The sequence below is a fragment of the Mytilus californianus genome, unplaced genomic scaffold, assembly GCF_021869535.1.
Source record: "Mytilus californianus isolate M0D057914Y unplaced genomic scaffold, xbMytCali1.0.p SCAF_6, whole genome shotgun sequence".
Taxonomy (NCBI): Eukaryota; Metazoa; Mollusca; class Bivalvia; order Mytilida; family Mytilidae; genus Mytilus; species Mytilus californianus.
In genome coordinates this window covers 2,996,558-3,014,191 of record NW_026262712.1, presented here as the reverse complement: position 1 = coordinate 3,014,191, position 17,634 = coordinate 2,996,558, and the positions used below count along the sequence as shown (strand labels likewise).

Below are 17,634 nucleotides of genomic sequence, written 5' to 3'. Positions count from 1 at the left end.
GTTCGCCCTTCTTTTGCTAGGCATTTATGCTTTACAAAAGATCCATTTAAAAACCGAAGTGTGTTTTATATATTTTATGACAAACTTGAAATTCAAGGTGAAATCTTTGCAGAATTTAAAAATTGTTTTTAACTCTGTGCATTGCACAAACTCCTGTCCTCCTATGACCACAGTCTGTGACATAGTCAACAAGGTGACTTTCTTTTCAATTTTTTTAATGTAATACCTCACCTTACATACGCACACTAATATAAATATATAAATAATTATACATTAGATTGAAAGAACAAAGAAGCTTCTTCACACTGTTGATATTATAGCTGATTCTGCACTTAAAACTCTAGACGACAATGAACCTAAGACAATGGAGTTCTCAACAAAAACTATGAATTTAGTAGTTGGAGTTTCCAAATTAAATAACTCAACAAACACTTCAACAGATATAAGCACTTCAAGGAAAGTTGGTAACAAAACCGTCACTAGTTCCTTCAAACTACCACCAGAAATAAAAGAACAACTTAAAGAAGCTAGTAAGAATGGATTTAAATTTCAGGTATGTTTTAAGGTAAATCGGATGTCTTTTTCCAGGCATGTTGCAAAAATACATTTTGGTTAAAAATGTTTACAAAGTATCAATCATTTTACAACACAAACATCTTAAAAAATCAAAAATCAAAAAATTAAATGCCGTTTAAGTGTACTTGAAATTTTCAGAAAAACTCCTAAGGGCAGATAATTATACTGAATTTGGTATGACAGTTTGTGTTGTTTTTTTTTTTTTTTCAAGAGCAGAAGGCCCGTGACCCCCTATTTTCATTTGATATGACGGAATTATTTATGAAAAGCAATTCTCTCATTGAAATGAAATGCTCAACACAATCGTCTTCATCTAAGTACTTCATGTTGATGACAGTCTATTATGGCTGTTCCAGAAAATACTGTGTCCCTCCTCCAGGAAGGCACTTCTATTTTTTTATGTGGGTGTTTTTATTTGAAAATTAATGAACGGTGGAGGTGGTATCCTAGTGCAGCAAAGGATGTAGGTGGTTGGTTCACACGTGTAAAGACAATAATATGTATATATTGATGTGTTTTGGGGTTCTTTTTTTTATTTATATTGGAAGTGGTTATTAAATAAATTCAATGGTATAGGTGGCGGGGGTGTTCTAATTTTTCAAAATGTCTGTGGGGTGCGGATGAAAAAAAAATGTGCCTTCCTGGGGTACAAAGTATTTTCTGGAACAGCCATTAGAAATGTAAAACTTTTATACGGTAAAAACTATTTAAACAAAACGTGAAATTATGTTAGACTGCTGCTTCATTAGAATTACCAAAATTCCATTTCTCTTTAGTAAACTGAACATAAATAAAAGTAGATGTGGAGTATACGTTATTGATGCATAGTGACAGTTGTTTGTCTGTTATTCGTTTCTTCTTGTCATTCAACTTATGGTTTTTGATTGGCCCCTTGTTATCCCTCCTTCATTGAAAAAAGTTCCATCATAAAAAAAAACATTTTATATTAAAAAAGCTTTCTGAAATTTGGCTTTTTATAAAGCATGACACCTTTTTTCTATTACAGATGCTTTTCTCAGACAAGAATCCAAGATCTTGGGACAAGTCGTCTGTATACATTAATTCTCCAATGATATCTTTAATTCTTAAGGATTTAAACCAAAAAACACTTGGTGTAACTAAATTACCGAAGCCTATCATCATTGACATACCAATTGGAAGTAAGAATCTAGAAACATAAGAAAAAATTGTTCAATCACATGTAAAGCATGATAATGATGGGTTGGGAACTGAACCATGACTCTAATATTCCTATGCTTGATTATGCAGTATGTAGCTTTTTGAGTTGAATTCTGATACTGGTGTCATGCAAAACATATATTTGTTATGAATTGGCATGTAAACACAGGTAGAAACCTAGTAGATAAACGTTTGCGAATACTAATACGCCAAAAACTTATGAACGAGAATCGTGGGTAAGTAATTTTTCTATCTTGAAACACTTTGTGATTGCTCAGAAAACTGCCCACTCGAGGTAGTCACTGTACAAATGGCACATATACATCTTATTTACTGAATTCAAGATCAAACCATGCAAGTAGTATCATATTGATTTACAAGAGAAGTAAATTCAAAACAAAACACAAAATTTAGTATTTCTTGATTAAAAAGGATAAGCATAGAAAACTGTGATGTGTTTTCTTTTGTAGTTTACTTGTAAATAGATATAAGAAGATGTGGTATAAGTGCCAATGAGACAACTCTCCATCCAAGTCAAAATTTCTAAAAGCATGTAAGGTTTTACATTAGCTATTTCAAGTTCATTTTTATTGAAGTCTAATTCTAAAATACTCCCTACTGAACAAGGTCTATCTCTGAAAACATCGTATTTAAAAGATAAATGACATATGTTAAAGTAACTGAAACTTATTGGTTTTGTTCAGGTTTTATTATTCTTATGTTACCGCGAACGGAAGACGAGTGAAAAACTGTTATCTACGTTCCTCATTTAAGGTAAATCAACTGTATACCATAAAAAATAACTATTTTAACATCGTAAAAACTTAAAGGGATATAAACTCGATGCATAACATGTTATTTGCTGTTGTGTTCTAAAATAATTTACTCATTTACCTAGTTAGACAGGCTGTTAGTTTTCTCAATAAAATTGTTTCATATTTTTCATGTCGGGGCCTTATAGTTGACTATACAGTATGGTTTTCCTCATTGGTGAAGACCATACTGTTGCCTATAACTGCTTACACCGACTTTTTTTGAACTTTGGTAGTTGTCTCATTGGTTATCATACCACATCTCCTTATTTTTATATAATAATTGTAATCAACTTGAAAACAATTATTCAACTTGATGTTGCCAGTACCTTGAGCTGTTTAGTTCCATGTATATTTGTATAAATCACGTTTTGATCGATTCGATTTTGTCGCATTCTGTGTTATGGTATAGAACTACTTATTTGTGCCCGGTCCGAAAGAACATACAAGAAAGTAGTACATATTTTAAACAAAAATAGCTGCATCTTTGTCAATAGTTGAAATTTTGGGTAGTTTTTGGTATAAAATGAAAGCTTGGAGACTTGGGATTACTGTAGAATCCTTGTTGAAAGTTTCTTTTGAATGATAACAAAGTATATAAAATCATGATAGGAAATTTATTTTTCACCTCCGGCAGTCAGTTTTGAACACGCGATCTGCATGCTGTGGGTTGGTTCATTATACCCCTGCACCACTGGCATCCTTAGAAAATTATTGAAATTTTAGTAGTAAAGTCTGAAGACGTGAGAGAGAAAAAAATAAGAAGATCATCATCCAGCTTGTTTTCCTTTAGAAATTATGCGTTGAGATGATATGTTTGTGTTGCCGTATTCATGATTTTAAGCAAATATAAGAAGAAATCCATACATAAGTCTGTAATTTTTTCATTGACATATACATGTTCGTTCATCTAAACAAAAGTGTTTTCAACTTTATCATAAGCAAGCACTTACGAAACAATGTTTCGTTACATCTATTTCAACTTGGCTCAAAGAATACAGGATATTTTAGATGTTTTTGTCTCTTTTTTAATAAATTCTGTAAGAAATGACTATGAATTTCTGCGCATTTCAAGTTTGTGATTACGCATGTACACTAAGAATCACATATGTTACTAGTGTGCAAAGTTAGAAATATTATTATGATATTATTCTTCCAAAACACACTACACAGTTATTGAAAAAAGTCATATCCCCCCCAACCCCAAAAGGACTTTACGCCGAAAAAATGTCTAAAAACTTGCTTCACCGGTAAAGGTGTGGAAGGGAAAGGATTAAACAAAATTGAATGCCAAGAATGGATTAATACTTTAATATGTCATCAATTGGTATTTATCATTGCTAATCGTGTATCAGTTTCATCTGAAGGCACACTTTAAACTGTTTTCTACATATGAACTCATTTATTAATAATTAATTGAAATATATATATTTTTTTTTCATGACTGTAAATTTTTCTCGTTGGCTAAAAGCATGGGAAATCCGCTCTGATAAAACAGTATATTCACCACAACAACAAAAAAAGAGGTTAATAGAAGGTTTGGAACAGCGTCCGTGTACCTAAATATAGATGTTCCAAGGCAATGTCAATGACATAGGTTTATGACGTCATGCAAATTCCCGTGTTTTTTTTCTTTTTCTTCTTGTTTTCGGTGTATGTTTTTCTGTTCTTCTTGTTTTCGGTGTATTTCTATTTTAGTAAATTTTATTGAGACTTTCTACTTATGAAAATTAGCAACTGCGAAAGCAGATGATATAATTAGTATACAAACAAGGAGCAGTTTTAAAAGTATCTTGAGCAAATAATAGAAAATTGGAGAAGGATAAAAAGTCATATAATAAAAAAATTGTTGACTTTTGACTTCAGTTTATACAATGATTTATGAACCAAAAAGATATGACATTCATCATCGGCCTTTGGCCTCGATGAATATCATATCTCTTAGGTTGATAAATCATTGTATTAACGTCATCAAAAGTGACAATGTGAAACGTCAAATAAGGGCAACAGAGCTTGGCGTATGATAACTTATCCTTTCAATACAGCATTATCAAGAGATATGTATGCCAGTAAAACAGCCAACAAGACACTTTCTCTTTGAGAATCTTTTTCAAGCAGCGTGTTCCTACAGATGTATTCCATGTGTTAGCGTGTCAGTATTACTGTAAATGATGCTTATGACTTTAGTTTTGTCTGCTTTACTGTGATATTATGGCTGGGAACCTTTTAGGAGAAAATGTAAAAAAAAAACAACAAAAAGCGTTATTTAAATGAAGAACAACAGCCTTAATATGAATAAAATTGTTTTTGTTCAGAATGTTCCATACAAATATAAATAAAAAATATTTCAATCAAAATATTCTTAGTTATTTTTTACAGGAAACGAAAAATACAAAAAAATTATTATGAATACCAAAGAAGATAACTTCATACGTCTTAAAGTGAAACAGCCAGCAAACATGTTTTACATGTTGAAGCTTACGACAGATGGTCCACAGTACAATATATCAGTAAACTTTGCAATGGATTTTCATAAAAAGGTTACTCTGTCAGATGCAGAAAATGGGACGCTCATGGATAATTCACAAACAACATTTCTATACGACCCTCAAAAGAAATCGCTCTACTGGAGTTTAGGAGTAATCATCAATGAAAGAAGCTATGGGAATGTTAGTCAGAATATATCTGTCAGAATTTCCTCAACTGCCATTAATTGTCGATATTGGAATAACACTGTCGGAAAATGGTCACTAAAGGGATGTAAGGTATTATTCAATAAAGAACGAGGGATGTAACATATTAATCTATAGAAAACGAGAAGTATAAATTCCCGTTTTTGCTCAAGGAAAAAAGATATTTCTTTAGGAATGGTCTTTTCAAGAAACTAAAATACTAAAATATTTTTTTAATGGTCTAATTATGAAAAAAGTATAACGAAAATACAGAACTCCAAGGTAAATTTAAAAAGGGGAAGTCCATAAAAACTGAAAATAAAATAAACGTTATCAACTAACGGGACGAGTGAAAAACAACTGTCAAAATCCTGACTTGGTACAGGCGTTTCCAAAGAAAATGGTGAGTTTAACCTGGTTTTATAGCTAGCAAAACCTCTCACGTGCATGAAAAAATTGGATGAGCAACCCAAACATACATAATAGGTTAATATGACATTAAGTTGGATCTAGTATAGCCAAATTTGTGAAAACATACATCACAGACTTACAACACAACTGACTTAAAAAACTAACTAACCAAAAAAATATATCTAACAAAGGCGCCAAGAAAATGGTGTTGTATTTGATAGTAAATTTAACAAAGACGACAGCAAAATTTGTGTAGTTGATAGCAAATTGACAATGACACCAATAAAAAAGTTTTTGTAGTTGATAGTACATATTTTGTAGTTTATATACCGTATATACTGTATATGTACTTTTTTCGCGTGTACTTATTTTCGCGAAATCGGTATTGCAGATGAATTATTGACATGATATCAAAATAATAACGGACTTTCTGCATTAATTGATTAAGAATTTCAACTTAACAAGGTATATAGGCTTAAGAGCTTGTCTCACAGAAAACCATGCAAAAGTTGAAAAATCTTAAAGGAGGGTGGTTAAAACTTTTCGGGCTTATACAGATTTTTAAGATCTTATGTATAATGGAAACCAGAAAATATATTTTAGACTTCTCTGTATTGTGTCTTTTATTAGTAACAAGCTAATTTGCATAATTGATAAAAATGAGCAAAAAGAATCCTTTATATATTGGTTTAGTTGAAGATATTTTAAAAGTCACCATGCTAGTTCATATAGGTTTCTAGCCATTTATATTGTGAAAATATATACAAAAGGTCATAAATTCATAATTATAAAGCGTTTTCCTTGTTTTGCAAACTTGTAGGGTGCTTCATATAAGTCCCAATCATGTGTATGTCATTTACTAGCTAAGTTAAAGTCACTGGTTTTCAAAAAGGTGAGCACATAAATGCATGAAACAACTTTCTTTGCAAACCTTGTTATTAGATTAAAAAAATATAAAAGAAATCCACCCACGGCAAATAAGTAAAAACATATCCAACTATCGCGGTCATCACGTGACTTTTACAATTCAGTTGTATATCATTAATGGCCGATTGATTATCAATGAAAATGAACGGGCTACATAGATTAAACGATCATAACTTTTTTATTACATTGTGTATTTTACCTTCCAACCCCGCGTTTAACAGTAATTTAATTTTAACAATTAAAAATGTTTTAAGTTTCAGTTCAGAACTATGATTTCTTGCTTCAAATTAAGATTGAAAATTGAGGTGACATAATCACATAGCCTCCGTTGACTTCTTCGTTAAAACTCGATAAAAATTGCAATAGGACCTTCTTATACAATAAATTTTCGAAACTTATTTATTGTTAATAATATCCTTCCAACCCCTAAATAGATCGACAACACATTCATTTAAATGAAATCGAAAACCAAATCAGTTTAGGTAACAAACTTTTTTCTTCAAAATTTGATTGAAAAGTTCACATTTTGGCATTCGTTCGCAATATTTTGAAAATGGCGGCCGCTGTCGGAAGTAAACAACGACTCGACATGTATTCATTCAGTTATTAATTAAAAAGAAATATTTGAAATATTTATTAAAGATTCTTATTGTTTTTAAGAAATTTTTTATTTCACCTTTACTTTAATATCTTTATTAGAAACAGTCTCTCGCACTCAAAATAAAGATTTATATGCACCAACCATGCACTGTTTACATTGACAGCGTAGGCCGACATATGAAAATATATTTTGTAAGATTTTTACGATGAAAATCAAATAACTGTTGGATGCATGCGTTTTCAGTCATTGCCTTACCTTTAAGCAGCATAGAATCAAACATTGTTTCTTTTTGATAAATTAGATACATGCTGTTTGTTTTGATAAAATTTCGAAGTTACGTAAAAAAAATGGCGACCATATAATTTTCAAACGTAGACGATGTTCGACACTAATTTTGCCCATGCAAATAATATAATTTAATTTCACTGTTTATATTGCAATGAAATGTCACGTTATTGTCACTCTAATAAGACCCAAGGACATAGCTAGATTAAAGAGATATTAAGTCATCAACGTGATCAAAGAAAACAAACATGGCACCAAATCACGATGTATGTTTTGACAAGATCTATGCAGATTAGTATTGTCCGATTCTTAATGAAATCATTTTATGATATTATTTTATATCAATAAAAGTAAACCTCGAATGGATGTTAACCGAGGTGAAATATCTATATATATTTTTCAATTTTCTTAATCATCTCACCGGTAACCAGTAACCAGTAAATTTTACATAATCTTAATTAAACCAGATTCATGCAGAGTTATCGAACATAATTATGACTGGAATAGTTGCATATGATACCTTTTTTTTTACCATGAACCCACACTTCAAACCTTTCCCAACATGTTTTACAAAACAAATTGTGAGTAAAGACATGATGCAAACCCATTTGAAATGTTCAATTTTGAAAGTTCCAAAGATTTAATTCAGATATAAATTTTTGCAAATGTATAAATTCAGAATAGATAAGATTTTGCAACTTTCACCAAAAAATCAAGAGTTATTTCCCCTTAAAACATTCTCCACAAGAATGAAAAGAAGGTAACTGCTTAGATGCATATTTTCCTGACACTTACAAATGAGTTTGCTTTTGTAAGTATGGCCTTACTCAAGCTCTATGAGTGGCATAAAGATATATCACACTTTGTATTCATGTCAATTTTGCAATGAAAAAAACAATTCCAGAGAAATTCAAGGTTTTCTCGCATTTTATCAGCTCCGTACTTATGCACATCTTTGACGAAAATGGCCTGAGACAATTGTACTGTAAACCTCACACAGAGAAATTAATTTGGTGTGAAGTGAAGAAAAAATTAAGTTTGCTGTTGCTATCCTGACCACAACAAACGCCAAGTCTCAAGCAAATCGTGAGACTTTTGGAGGACTGCAGTTCTTTGTAAAAGAGTCATTGCAAAAAACCGAAGAGACACATACAGCAGGTACAGTGTATTCACATTGGATAAGGTAAACATAAAAAATTAATCATTGTATAAATAATTACAGGGTCTGCTGATACAATATTTATAATTGCAATGGAAGTAAATTTGACCCCAGCGGTAATCCCTTTTGGGATTCTGTGTCCGAGGCCTCTGAGGCGCCCAAATTAGAAAATCGCGTCAGACACAGAATCCCATAAAGATAGACACACTAATGCATTCTTTCAGCTTAGAAATTACTACATCACATACAGTATAAGAAGTTCTTAACATTCCCTCTTATCTAAAAAAAAAAAAGCGATACACAATCGGCTCTTACATTGATGATTGATACATTAAATTATCATGATATATGTTAACACACAAAATCAGCATTACTTTCAATCATTGAATGTCGCAAGATTTTTTTGCGAAAAGAGCCTACGTATTTTACAATTAATTAAAAAAAGAAAATAAATAAAAGATGATTTAGGTGTATACAAGTCAGCAACCCAATGACAAAAGTTTCCCAAAATAAAGACATTGGTTATACATCCTTTGTATAAGAGAGGGGAGAATGATACCAGAGGGACATTCAAACTCAAAGATCGAAAATAAACTGACAACGCCATTGCTAAAAAGAAAAAGACATGTATATGTTTACTAGACTTCAACATGCAGATTACATTGACAGGTGTCTATACAGTACACGTATGTATGTCAAGCTCTAAATTGTTCCATTTTTTTGTATGGAAACTTGGAATAAATTTAACAGATACAATCAAAGTGGTTGACGTTAGTTCTTGTCCGTCATATTTGTTTTTTCGTAAACTATTTTGTTATGAAAATAGGCCGTAAGTTTTCTCAATTGAATTGTTTCACATTTTTCATGTCGAGGCCTTTATAGCCAACTATACGGTATTGATTTTTCTCGTTCTTGAAGGCCATATGTTGCCTATAATTGCTTACATCCACTTGAATTTTGGAGGATAGTTGTCTCATTGTCAATCTTACAACATCTTCTTATTGTTGTAAAGATCTGCTAGTAACCCCTGATTTTAAATTGTCAAAAAGTATACTTATGGTTTAAAAAGATTATCCTTAATTATTTAAAACTGATAATTGTTCGCCTTGACTGACATTTACTTAAGGTACATCATACTACATGCATGAAACCTTGGTGTTTGCTACATTTGTACTAATTACTATTTTTATCATGTTATATTGGATTTTCATAATTGATATTCGTTTTCAATGTTTTAAAATATGAGTAAAAGATTGTGTAAAAGTAAGATAAAATTTAAATTAAGCAACTCTCTACATTACAAAATTAACAATGCAGTGGAAAATAGAAATTGTTCTCAGGAAAACTTTTAAAGGAATACATGTATTTTCAGTATTTAGTTTCATTTAAATGAATGAGCCTCTCTCTGGCTTATTGAAAGTGGAATGTAGGATTCTAATCAGATTATTTTCTTTCTTCTAAAATATGCATATTTGCCTTTGAACAATAAGTTCTTAGAAATTAATCAAACAAATCAAAGTGAGCTTTTTCATCATTTGGCGTCCGTCGTGTTCCGTTAACTTTTACAAATATTTTCTCCTCTGAAACCACTGGGCCAAATTTGACCAAACTTAACCACAATCATCATTGGGGTTTCTAGTTGAAAAATGTGTCCGATTACCCCGTCTGCCAACTAAGATAGCCGACATGGCTAAAAATAGAAAAAATGGGTAAAATGCAAGTTTTACCTATTATTTTGAAAACTGCTATAAATAGAGAAATTCTGACACGAGCATAAATGTTCAGAATGATGAGCTCTAACTATTGTCCAGTTACATAAGAACGGTCAGACGACTTCTTACAGAAATTATTGCCCATAAAAGACGGAATTTTAACATTTCTAAATTTTTTCTGTTATCTCGAAAATTAAAACTGATAGACAGAAGCTTTAAATAGCAAAAATGATCAGCAAGACAAGATTAACAAACCAGTCAACAAGACCTAAATCATCAGACAATTCTTTATTAGAGTTATTGCCCTTAAATGATATTTTTCTGCATTTTTTCCCTATTATCTTGAACACTATAATAGATAGATAGAAACTTTAGAAAGGAAAAATTGTTTGCGATTAAAATCTACAAATATGTCAACATGACTGAAATTGTCAGAAAACTCTTAATAGAGTTTCTTCCCATTTAATGATGATTTTTATTAAAAGTGGCAATAGTTTAAGATGCAGGTGAGCGACACAGGCTCTTAAGAGCCTCTAGTTTAATTTTCTAATTGCAATAATAAACTTTCTGGAAGTTAGCAATTCTGTGATGTAGCATGTACAACAATAACTAAAAGGTTCTTATAAATGTACATGTGTACCTGTATTTCAATAGCTAAACCAGAAGACTTGAAAAGTCATAAGTGATCATTATTTCATACTTATTATATGTTGAAGCTTTTGCACATCTGTAACTAAGATTATTAACAGATTTCAACTAGAAATATATTATCTTGTTAGAAATTTAAACATTATACGAGTAACAGAAAGTCAAGTATTGATTTAATTTTATTTTTTTTCCCAATTTCTTTAAAAGAAAACAAAAATAGAAAATTTAAAGTAACGGCTTGGAGATCAAATTTGAATTGCTCATGTTAGTACATACATACATGGTAATAGTTATATCAATTTTTTTTGGCAATCATGAATTAAAGGAGCTGTAGACTCTATGTCAATGGGAAAGTAACCCAACTTTTTTGCTGATTGTAAATGGTTTTTAAGTCAGATATTGTTTCTTTCTGTCATAATTTGGTATCTGTTCAAAAGGAATATATTTGTATCTTACAATATAATTTTTTTCATGTTTCAGGTCATACAGGCTATTCAGGAAGAACATATTCCTGAAACTATTCATTCCTAGACCAGTATGACCCATATGTACAAAAAAACACAGCCACTTTTATTCTTGATAAAACATCTATCAAATGGATAGAAATTACAGTCCATGTTAGGACAAGACTGTGAATTTGCAGACTTCAAAGTGCAAATATTCATATCTTTATATGGACAATATATATATATACTAGTAGTTACATAGAATACGGACCAAATGTCAGCATATTTAGAAGACATAGTTAGAAAAGCTATGTAGCAGTAAGAGAAAAATATCAAAATTCACCCCGCAAGTTAAGAACTACTAATATCAAATCTGTGAAGCTTGTGTAGAACTGGAAAATTTTCCTAATTGTGTGTCATAGTCAGAATGAAGCTTCCAGTTACACGATTTACAATAAATTTGTAGTTGGATACTTTGAAAAAAAAGAAAACAGTTTAATAGCTTAACCAACTAAAGGAATCAATGCATCCTATCTGTAAAAAAAAGAGATGATATCAGATATGACTTCATTATTCAAACAGTTTCTGAAAGTGAAAGTGAAAGTAAATTAGTGATGACAGTGAAAAACTATCCAAAATAAAAGTATGCTATTCATGGTGGATAATGTGTTTTAGTTGTGAATATGCTATGGGAATTACAGGCAAGGATAGAAACGACAACTCGTAAAATACAAGGACACTGATATGGCTACTTTTGCTGTAAATTGAAAGTAAATCAGTCTTTGCCCACTCAGCTGGGATCAGTGAATTTTAGAGCTATGAATTCTATAATGATATGAATGAGTGAGCTGCCAATTAAATAGAAATGCAATGGATTCAGTGTCAGTCTTATTGTTTAAAAACAAACAAAAAATGCTAAAATTTTGTATAATTTACATTCACGACATTGAAACAAATTATTTGGATGTATTTTTTTGTTAAAATTCCTAACAAACTATTCTGTCATTACCTTTTCAAATCCGACTTGGCCAAGTTCTTATAAATAATTTTGATAAATAGAAAGACATTTTAATATTTCATTTTAACAAAAGTTTGAATTTGGTTTTTTCTTCTAATTGCACAGCTTCCATTACAAATGAATGTTCATGAGTAGCATGCAAGATTTCCAACAAAATTACATTTGCAGCAATATGCTGATCCAGTACATTTCTGTGCAAAATGTTCCAACTTAAATTTCATAATAATTATAAAATAACAAATAAAAGCGGGTGCTGGATATACTCAATGAAACAGAAATTTAAAAACAAAAAATACCAAAAATGGAATCTAGAGGGTAACATACAGATTTCAACCAAAGACCGGTGTCCATATATTTACTTTTTGTCAAGCTACAGGGATCTGTCCAGTTTCAATTGTTGTTTTGAAGTTCTGTATTTTTATCATGCTGGTCTTTAATTAAAGTTGTAATTGTTTATTGTGTAGTTTCCTCATTTTATACAAGCAATCAATTGTATTTTTATGTAACTATTTAGCGGTAGTGCCTTATTCCTTTTGGTCATTTTTAGAAGCCTTTGTTCAATTATGAAGTAAAATATTTTGAGGTTTTCAATATAAATTTACTCTTAGATCTTTTACAATGATTAAGATCAATCCACTTTACAAATTAGTAGTTTCAAATTGGAGAATTTTGATTTTGAATACAAAATTTTTTTTTTCATTTGTATAATAGAGCTTTCGAAGAGGGCTTTTAGTACTTTGATTATTGTTTTCTGTATAATTTCGCTTTGAATAAAAAGAAACAGTAGTCAAAGAAATAAATCACTTGTTTTGATAATAATTGCACCCTAAATTGTTGGTTTGAGTTGAGAAAATGATTTAATTACATGAAAAATTGTATAAAAATACTATTAAGCTGTACAGTGATATATATACTACATATATTTCTAAATTGGTAGATTTTTTTTTTTTTTTTTTACATTTCTTCATTGTAGTTCATTTTGATATATTTATCTTTTAATTACAACTTCACCTTTTTGATATTTTAGCATTTCTTCTGGTCCTAATTTGAGTGAAATAGCCAATTCTTCAAACACCAGTTTTATAAATAAAGAAGCCTGACTAAAAAAAATTGAATATATATTTATTATTTTGTCTTTGTATTTCCTTAATAATGGTTAATAACATGAATTGGTATAAAAAGATATTTATCCTGACCATAACTGATTATTTGTTGAATAAAAATGCTTAAAAAAAATCTTAAATTTGACAATTTTCCAGTTAAAAAGTTTGAAAAATAGATGGCGCTGCAAAACTCGACTATCCGATAAAGTTTAAGCAAAATATTTTGCAAGTGAAACTGGCATGGCCAAAGTGTTGTGTGTACCAAATTTCATGAGATTCTGTGAGATTCACTCACGGACACTTGTGCATGGTTTTCTGTGAGACAAGCTCTTAAGGCACCAACTTTAATAGTGAGTAAAGGTTAATGTATACCTTTGGTAGTATTTCATTCATCTGTATGTGTGCATACATGAACTATGACATTTGAAATCTTACTATCAATCAGTATACATACTTGTGTTTAAAAAAGTTTCTATTTGTAAATATATGAATATATTTATTAAGACAAAATATAAACCAATAAAGATTAGGTCAGTCATATTGTTTACTAATTAGACAAATATTATGCAATCATCAAAACAGTCGTCCATTTGAAACAGAGTATTCTCCGACTAAGTGTAGTTGCACAATAGAACTGCCAGATTTGGCTTTGGTCATTATTTGTTACCTTTTATCCAAAATTGATTTTGGTGTTGAATTTTACAGTTTCACAATTCAAACGAGGTTATGTAATGGGAAATCAGTTGAACGTACATGTACTGTTGTAAATTTTTGGGAAAGGTTTTAATATCCATTCAAGCTGCATTTGTACTAGCGTGTATTTCTTTTCGCGAAATTCGTGAAAATAAATACACCACAAAAAAGTATATCGGTGTGAACCAAGGCTCCGTGTTGAAGGCCATACTTTGACTTATAATTAATTGTTTACTTTTTGCACTTTGTGAACTAGACGGAGAGTTGTCTCACTGGCACTCATACCACATCTTCTTATTGCTATATACAGTAGTTTACAATTTCTCGATTACGTAAAAAAACGTTAGATACAGATATAAGGGTAAACAAAATGAAAACAACACTGTACAAACCTCATGTGTCCGAATCGCACATCAGGACCCACAGACAAGAGAAACGCCCAAAGTCAAAAACCCGATAGCGGGATGCATAAATACTGATTAACGTCAAAAATCGTACGACCAAAAGAAATATTATAATAGAACAAAAATAAAAGGGAAAACTGTAAAATGAATAAAAAGATACACAACTTTATACCCGAATGAAGTTAGTATATCATTGTTGCTAAGGGAGGAAAATTTACAAAATTCAAAATTAAAATCCTCTCGTTTGTCATAGATTCTTGTACTGTGATGACCGCTTTTGTAAAAATCGAGATGAATGTCTAGAAATGAAGCAGAGGAAGATGTTTCTGTTGTTTCTATAATTTCTAATTCAGGAGGATATATTGAAATAATTGATATAATAGGACCCAATCAGAAAAGTTTCGATTATTAATGGAAAGAACATCATCAATATACCTGTATGTGAAATCAAATGATCTAGCTTCTTTGGTGTTCTTGTTTTTTACAAGTGTCTGAAGGAACTCCGACTCATATGAAAATAAGAAAAGGTCGACCAGGAATGGTGAACTGATAATTTAATATTTATTAATTGTGACACACGGTGAAGTTTTAAAAATTGTGACTCAAGGATAAGCCTTTTATGAGAAGACTTTTTTTGCAGCTAAATAGCTTCCAAAGATTTTTATGGCAGAACCTATCCGATCAATCTTAAAATTGTAAAATATGTTAAAGATAAATCAGCTTTAGCATCCGTTGGAAAATTTAAGATACATTAAATTCTCTCTCGCCTGCTCGTCCGAATTAAAATCATTTCTGTACTAAATTCCTGTGAGCACCTTCGATTAACTGACAGCCCAACAATTTCTTTATATAATTTAACGGAACCCCACCCTTTAAACCACCAAAGGATTTCACGTGCATATATAACCAATATATCTAAATCCAAAATAACAATAACCCGTTTTACAACTTCTCTAACAAGTTTGAATATATATAGCTATCTTTAACACAAGGAAATTCCTATAGTCAAACGATAAGAAATATATGTAAATAAATTATATAAAAATAAAAAGATGAGGTATTATTGTCATTAAGACAATTCTCCATTAGAGACTAAGTGACATAGAAGTGCATTTCATATAAAAAGTTAATTTAAAATTTCATTATTTATGATTTTATTCGTAAAATTGAGCAATGTTTTGGCAAATTTAAGATAAAAACAATTTTTCAAAAACACTGTTTGATCGCCAAAAGGATAAATAAGTAATAGCATTGGTGTTTATCGTCCATTGGTAAATGTGAAATGTATTTTGTACAACAGCGATACGCTGAACCATATTTTTAATGTGCTCGTGTATGCTAGTGTGTAGAACCTACTCCTAGTTTTGGACCACTAGAGATCACCACATTTTGGTAAATAGGTAGTGCTTTTATCGTTAGTTTCTATGTAATGCTTTTAGACGATTGTTTGTCTTTTTGGCCATGGGATTGGCTGTTTTTCTTCAACTTGTGATTTTAATTTGGTAGCTTATGTCTTATCTTTACCAGGAACAGTCAACAGGAAGTCATAATACCCTACCTGAACACATTATTTGAACCGACACCTGACCAATATTTGCTCATACTACTTTTTCGGAGAAGCAGTAAATACTAATTTTAGGGTTTTGGTTTCAACTTTGATCTATCGTACTCGAGATGAGCACGATCTGATGAGAAAACTAATGTGATTTCCAATAAGAGCTTGATAAGATAATAACAGTGAATTCCTTGATTTTCCAAACAGGATTACAGGAATCACAAAAATACTGGTCACAACCGCTGAACCACATCAACAATTGACAGCCGACTCATCAAAAAAAAGGAAAAAAAACAGACGTTATATCAAAATCCAACATCAACGAATAACACATAATCCAGATTATCTGACTTGGTTTTGTAAAAAAATGTGAGGGAATAAATGTTTAACGTGCATGAAAAACCTCTAATTTTTATATCAAGACAATATGTCGTAAAAAAAAAAACAAAAAAAAACAAAAAAAACAAAAATGCAGCTACCAACAAGATGACTACTAACTTGAACGGAGATCAATCTGTACATAATTTGGAAAGCCAGGTCAAATTGTTCTCGCTATTAGTACTACAGGACGCTAGCTAAAAGAAGGGAGAAAAGACCATATGAGCAATTTAAATTTAATAGTCGATTAAAAGCAGACAACACATGGCCAAAAAGGTAACGTAACTACAGTTGTTGGTTTGGATGCTGCCGCTAGAGAAATCAAAATTCCATGAAGGAATTTACCACTCGTCATACTATTATCTACTTATTTATATTTTTTGTATCTTATATTTGCAGGTTTCACCTGTTTCATCAAGCGATAAATTACAGTGTGAATGTGATCATCTTACGGATTTTGCTGGAGGACTTTTCGTATTACCTAATATTGTGGATCCATTTCAAGATGCCTTACTATTTCTGACGTTCTTTGAGAACCCAGTTGTAGTTACCGTAGTGATATTGGTCTGGTTGATATATTTTGTGGGTCTTTACAGGGCAAGACAAGCAGATCGTAGGGATTCATATTTTGTAAATATAATTAGCATTAAAGTATAACAACTGAAAATAACACATCCGGATCGCTGTTATGGATTTACTTTCATCAGGAACGCTCAAAATCATGAACAATAAGAACAAAAATGAATGACCTATTAGGTATAGCCATAACCAACTTTTGTCAACATTGACTGAGGGAGTTGAAGCCTTAGTTTCTCAATAGTATTAGAACATATTTCACATAAAATTTTAAGAAATGCCTGTCATGAATTGTATCAGTGGCAAAGCATAGACTACTGGGCACTTGATGCCATCGTGGACTAACACTCCACAGAAATTTGTTAAGAAGTGTGCCCGATAAAGGCTATCTATAAACACGTGGTGTGCATTCATTGTTCGGTATCGGTAATAGCTATCAGATCAGAAGTGATATCAATAGATAAATAAGAACACTAAAA

The 17,634-nt window shown here is 31.0% G+C and overlaps 1 protein-coding gene across 1 annotated transcript in view; it reads left to right on the top strand.

Annotated features, from left to right (window-relative positions):
- Nucleotides 1–385: 385 nt before the first annotated feature.
- Nucleotides 386–17,634, top strand: part of LOC127705483 (polycystic kidney disease protein 1-like 2) — a 40,105-nt gene continuing 22,856 nt past the window's right edge. Inside the window, exons 1-3 of the mRNA XM_052209801.1 lie at nt 386–553; nt 5,045–5,332; nt 16,979–17,209. Coding sequence (XP_052065761.1) covers nt 386–553; nt 5,045–5,332; nt 16,979–17,209 — 687 coding nt within the window. The remainder of the gene's footprint in view (nt 554–5,044; nt 5,333–16,978; nt 17,210–17,634) is intronic.